General features: G+C 47.9%; 1 protein-coding gene across 1 annotated transcript; it reads left to right on the top strand.

Moving 5' to 3' along the window:
* The first annotated feature begins 1,029 nt into the window (after positions 1-1,029).
* On the top strand, positions 1,030-2,051 carry LOC121967900. The gene is made up of 3 exons (XM_042518417.1): positions 1,030-1,444; positions 1,541-1,686; positions 1,761-2,051. The coding sequence occupies exons 1-3, from the start codon at positions 1,063-1,065 to the stop codon at positions 1,881-1,883; spliced, it is 651 nt and encodes a 216-aa protein (XP_042374351.1). The 5' UTR covers positions 1,030-1,062; the 3' UTR covers positions 1,884-2,051.
* Positions 2,052-6,379: the final 4,328 nt, after the last annotated feature.

Below are 6,379 nucleotides of genomic sequence, written 5' to 3'. Positions count from 1 at the left end.
CTGACCTGGTTCTGACTGATCAAGCTCTCATGACCTAGTTGTACTTAGATCTAGTACTCTCAGTAAGCTAAACTCCCGGTCAGTTCTTGGATGATCTCTCCATGGCTCCTAGCCCCCCCGAGGTTTAAACTAAGTATTATACCCGACTGATCATTCCGAGTTGCCCTATTCATGCCCGGTTGGGACAGAAGACTGTACATGACAATAAGGTCAGGAAATCGTAACCGTCTATCAAAGAATAACTGTTAAGTGTCAGAGAATATTCCAACGGTTTGCAGTCACCTGTGAATGGAACTTTCTTTCAGTTTACAGAAGGATGTCACGTGTCCTCCATCACCCGACAAGTCCTGACACCCAACATTCTTTGACATCAGTCAGACTTCAGAAGGTACGCACTGTCATATAAAAAGGGAGGTCCTGTCCTTCACGCAGGTACGCTCTCTCGCACATTCACATTTATCTTCTATTTTCTTTCTCCTTTGTGGACTGTTCTTCTGGGAAAAAGTACTTGACTTGAGCGTCGAAGGGCATGCTCCGGAGACTTTTTCCCTGGTTTCTGGCCTTTAACACCCGTGTGCTTATCTGAGTGTACACAGAGCTTAGATATCGCCAGCTCAGTTATCATCGTCCGTCAGCACCACGTGGGAGTCTATTTTTGGAAGTACATGTGAGAAAGATATCTTAGTTGCCTCTTCGTCAACATCAACAACAGCTTGTCCGATCTTCATCTAACTCAGATTTCGAACGGGATCAATTTTCATTGTTGCAGGACTGTGGAATCGATGGATTATCTGTCCGATTATGAACAAGATTGCAAGACTAAGCCTAATAAGATCGAACCACTGTGTGAGAGCATCGCTAAATATATAAATACAGAGGACTGTTGAAGTCTGATACAAATTAGGTGGTGGTTGTGGTCGATGACAGCATAACCTTATGTTTTCTAGTTAAACATCTGATTATTTTTTTACGAGTTTGGTAAGTGAATGTATAAAAGAAAGTGAGATTCTCTTTAATCAATGCTACTTTTGGATCATCATCCAGTCTATATATCTCATAATTATGTTAGAGGCAACAGGGTTATCGATCTTACCTCCCTTTACTTCATTAAAGAAGGTCAACCACTGCTCCAGCTACTTCCATCCCTGTGCATCGTCTAGGAAGCGACTAGCAAAGAAGGAAGGAAGAGGGATGGGGAATTGCCAGGCGTCGGAGGTGGCCACGGTGGTTATTCAGCACCCTGGAGGGAAGGCAGAGAGGCTCTATTGGCCGACGACCGCAGCGGACGTGATGAGGAGCAACCCGGGCTACTACGTGGCCCTGGTCACGCTCTATGTCTCGGAGGAGAAGGACGGCGGCGCCGTCCGGTTCACCCGTGCACGGTTGCTGAAGGCCAAGGACATGCTCTTGCTCGGGCAGGTTTACCGGCTAATCGCCTCACAAGGTTGCTCGATTCCCTGCTCAGAGAAATTTATCTGAAAAATTGTACTGCTCTCGGGTCGTTTATGGGCTAATGCTGAGATTTTTGGTGCCCGGACAGAGATTACAAAGGCTGTGAGGCAAAGAAAGCATGCGATGCTTAAGAAAAGTCAAGAGGAATTGATCAGAAAGCAGCAGCAGCAACAAGAGCAGAGACACGGGAAAATTGAGAAACAACAAGAGGAGGATTCAGAAAATTCACTTCAGGCATAGTTGAATTCTTACATATGGATTCAATTCCTGAATCAGAAACCGAGATTTTTGTTCTTGATATGATTCAGGTGGCGAGGCAGGGCAGGGATAGGCAGAGGAGCAGCGCGCAGATGGCGGCGAGAGGCCGGCATTGGCGACCGTCGCTGCGGAGCATCTCAGAGACAGGATCCAAGAAGGTAGATCTGATCTGAGGCTCTTGTAGATGTGGCTTTAGTGTGCTGATGGAGTGAATGGTTGTGAAAGATTGTTTCATGTAAAATTGAAAGTTGGGAGTGTTATTGTAGGAGACTGCTCAGCCAGAGTCGTTGTAAATATGAGACTATATATTGAAATCACAGTCCATGATGTAATTGCCAAAACATTTCAGTTCCAAACAGAATACTCAGATAGAAACTGCTGAGGTTGCCTTTGGTCATGAACAGCTGAGCACGGAAGCAGGCCCGGTGATAGGTTCCGCAGTGCCGGCGGTGAGGTGAATCCACCAAGTACGCTGTCTTCCGGCACTTCTGCGTCCTGCCAGCCCCCGAACGCCGGCGACGACATGAGGACTCTGCTGATACAGGCGATCGATGACGGAGCAATTTGGTCATGGCGTTTACTTGGACGGAAATGGAAGTACAGCTCAGAGGAGACCGGGGAGCCGTGAAGAATCAAAAGTCTAGTTGGTGGCAAATTTATTGCCTTTTAACTAAACTAAGTATTTTACTAAAAATGCGTTTAACTTTGTTGAATTGTTTTTCGAAATGCCATTTTATAATCCAAATGAATTATTATACACTAAAGTATTACAAGATATATAAAAAAGTAGAAACGGTAATAGAATTCATGTGAAACAATTAAAATTATCAAAAATTTGTTATATAATTGCACTTTGTTATAATTATTATTATTTTAGTTAAATAAGTTCACATAATATAATTGTAATTAAAATTATATTCTCTAATCCATTAGTAAATCTGCTATTTTCCTTTTATATATTATTGAATCATTATAAATTAATTAATTACAATTTAATTAATAGTAATTCATAGGAATATAATAAATATGGCATTATTTTTTAAAACATATCAGTAAACTATTTTATTATAATTTTAAATATATAATTGCAATTCAAATAAAATTCTCCAATTATAATTATTTTATTTAAAACCAGAAGCATATCCCTATCTAATAATTATGTTATATTTCTTTTTAATATTAACTGACTATGTTTACTATGTTATATAGAATGAACCCCTTATGATCCGGTGATAAGGTGGACCCCCCTTTTTTTTTCGTAGAGAAGTTAACATCATGTGAAGACCAAGGCCATAAGCCGATTGGGGAAGGGCGACCGACCGGGTAGTAGGGGCGGAACTGCCCCTGGGCATAAGCAGAAGCATAGACCTGACGAGGGGTCGGGTTCCGACGCTCATGATAAACAAGGACGCCGAGCCGATTGAATGGGCGTAGCCGAGCGCACGACCAAGATTCTCCCGAGCAGACTAGCATTTAAGTCTGGCTGGGCAGAATGAGATTGTCGATCGGCAGGACGTTCACCATAAACGTGAAGCAAGGGAACATCCTCTGACAGGAAGTATGGTCGAAGGACATGTTATGTACGAAGGCCTAGGACAGAATGTCCTCATGTACCATCAGAAAGGTGGTCGAACTGTAGCAGTATGGCGTCAAGCAAGGTCATCTGACAAGCCATACCCGGGTATGGCCACAGTACACGTGTACACCTCGATTGGTGTGCATGAGCTTCCTCTAGCTCTATATAAGAGCTCACAGACTTCGCCGGAGGTAGAGTGACTCTCATATTCGAAACCACTTTTTTGCTGCTTGCTTGCCTGACTTGAGCGTCGGAGGGTCGTCGCCGGGAACCCCTTCCCGGCCCGACTTCTTTGCAGGTCCGCCGGAGCTCTACACGGTCAGCGGGGGAGCCGCGTCATCAACTAGGAGAGCACCACGTGCCCAGCGTCCGCTGGTTCAGCGATTCGGACAGGATCAATTTGGCGCCGTCTGTGGTAACGCACCTGCATCCGACCGGAAGCAATGGACGAGGCTGGACGACCGCCCACGGTGATGCTCTCCACGAAGGAACTCGACGCTCTAATCAAGGCAAGAGCAGCTAAGCTCATGGAGCAACAGAGAGAGAATGCGCAAGTCGAGCGGCTGAAGCAACAAACAACGTCAGCATCAGGTGGCCGAGCGGAGGCAATTATCCCCGAGCGGAGGCAATGATCCCCGAGCGGACGCCTACCCCGAGACAAAGATCCAACCAGCATTCAAGGGGAAGCACCGCCGAGCGGATGAAGATGGATTGGGACTTGGATCAACCATGAAGCGCAAATTATCTCCAGCCTTTCCGGGGCAGGGTGAAAGGTGCGCCAATGTAATGTATGCTGTATATTTTATGTGTTGGCTGTATATTTGAGATGCAGGAAGCAAAATGTTAGAAAACGTAATTGACATTATCCGCCGAGCGGCCTATCTTCATGGTGTATAAGATCCGAGCCACTGACTCAATGGCGAAGACCCCGTGCCGTTCGGCCGGACGTAAAATTATCCGAGTCAAAGGCTTAATGGCGAAGACCCCTGTGCCGCTCGGCCGGGCGTATAATTACACGAGTCAAAAGCTCGATAACGAAGGCCCTGTGCCGTTTGGCCGGAGGTAAATTATCCGAGCCAAGCGCTCAAAAACGAAGGCCCCGGACCGCTCGGACTGGAGGTATATTATACAAGACAAAGGCTCGACGCCGAAACCCCTACGCCGTTCGGCCATGTAGACATCGTCCAAATTAGGCTTAAAAGGCCGTCGAACTCCGACGTTAAATATCGAGAGACGAGTCGGCGTCTATAAACCCTCCGAGCCGAAGACCTTCGAGCTCCGACGTTAAATATCGAGAGACGAGCCGGCATCTATAAACCCTCCGAGCGGAAGACCGTCGAGCGCCGACGTTAAATATCAAGAGACGAGCCGGTGTCTATAAACACGTCGAGCGGAAGACCGTCGAGCTCCGACGTTAAATATCGAGAGATGAGCCGGTGTCTATAAACACGTCGAGCGGAAGACCGTCGAGCTCCGACGTTAAATATCGAGAGACGAGCCGGCGTCTATAAACCCGCCGAGCGGAAGACCGTCGAGCTCCGACGTTAAATATCGAGAGACAAGCCGGCGTCTATAAACCCTCCGAGCGGAAGACCGTCGAGCTCCGACGTTAAATATCGAGAGACGAGCCGGCGTCTATAAACCCTCCGAGCGGAAGACCGTCGAGCTCCGACGTTAAAAATCGAGAGACGAGCCGGCGTCTATAAACCCTCCAAGCGGAAGACCGTCGAGCTCCGACGTTAAAAATCGAGAGACGAGCCGGCGTCTATAAACCCGCCGAGCGGAAGACCGTCGAGCTCCGACGTTAAATATCGAGAGACGAGCCGGCGTCTATAAACCCGCCGAGCGGAAGACCGTTGAGCTCCGATGTTAAATATCGAGAGACGAGCCGGCGTCTATAAACCCTCCGAGCGGAAGACCGTCGAGCTCCGACGTTAAATATCGAGAGACGAGCCGGCGTCTATAAACCCTCCGAGCGGAAGACCGTCGAGCTCCGACGTTAAATATCGAGAGACGAGCCGACGTCTATAAACCCTCCGAGCGGAAGACCGTCGAGCTCCGACGTTAAATATCGAGAGACGAGCCGGCGTCTATAAACCCGCCGAGCGGAAGACCGTCGAGCTCCGACGTTAAATATCGAGAGACGAGCCGGCGTCTATAAACCCTCTGAGCGGAAGACCGTCGAGCTCCGACGTTAAATATTGAGAGACGAGCCGGCGTCTATAAACCCGCCGAGCGGAAAACCGTTGAGCTCCGACGTTAAATATCGAGAGACGAGCCGGCGTCTATAAACCCTCCGAGCGGAAGACCGTCGAGCTCCGACGTTAAATATCGAGAGACGAGCCGGCGTCTATAAACCCTCCGAGCGGAAGACCGTCGAGCTCTGACGTTAAACATCGAGAGACGAGCCAGCGTCTATAAACGTCTGAGCGGAAGACCGTCGAGCTCAGACATTAAAAATCGAGAGACGAGCCGTTTATAAACCCTCCGGCGGAAGACCGTCGAGTTCGTCGAGAGACGAGCCGGCGTCTATAAACCCTCCGAGCGGAAGACCGTCAAGCTCCGACGTTAAATATCGAGAGACGAGCCGGCGTCTATAAACCCTCCGAGAGGAAGACCGTCGAGCTCCGACGTTAAATATCGAGAGACGAGCCGACGTCTATAAACCCCCCGGTCGAATAGTATGCAGCGTGGCACTGGCCAATGGTAAGAGCAGATCGACAACAGCTTGCTTTGTGAGGTCAATATACGGCTGAGCGCCACGCTCGTCAGCAAGGCCTTCCAAGTAAGGAGGTAAAGTAAAATATGATTAATGAATAGAGAGCGAGGGAATGAACGAGGTTCACACGCCGAACGGTAATTGCACAGGCTCTTGGCGAAAAATACTTGCAAATAATCGGCTCTAATCCGAGTTAGCATATCGAACCGAACGGATAACTCGCAGGGAATACTTGGCAAAAACAAATTTCATTTATACCCAGCGACGAACAGACAAAAGTTGATGACAAAAAATATTTTTGCCGAACGGCGAGGATACGAAAAAGTTGATAAAAAACACTCCTCACGCGTCAAAATCAAAAAGAGCATCAGGAA

The sequence above is a fragment of the Zingiber officinale genome, chromosome 3B (genome assembly GCF_018446385.1).
Source record: "Zingiber officinale cultivar Zhangliang chromosome 3B, Zo_v1.1, whole genome shotgun sequence".
In the NCBI taxonomy this organism is placed as follows: domain Eukaryota; kingdom Viridiplantae; phylum Streptophyta; class Magnoliopsida; order Zingiberales; family Zingiberaceae; genus Zingiber; species Zingiber officinale.
This window is presented reverse-complemented; position numbering and strand designations above follow the sequence as displayed.

Coding starts and splice junctions, on each gene's coding strand:
- LOC121967900 (XM_042518417.1), top strand. CDS start 1,063: ATGTTAGAGGCAACAGGGTTATCGATCTTACCTCCCTTTACTTCATTA. Junction 1,445..1,540: donor CCGGCTAATCGCCTCACAAG/GTTGCTCGATTC, acceptor GTGCCCGGACAG/AGATTACAAAGGCTGTGAGG. Junction 1,687..1,760: donor ATTCAGAAAATTCACTTCAG/GCATAGTTGAAT, acceptor GATATGATTCAG/GTGGCGAGGCAGGGCAGGGA.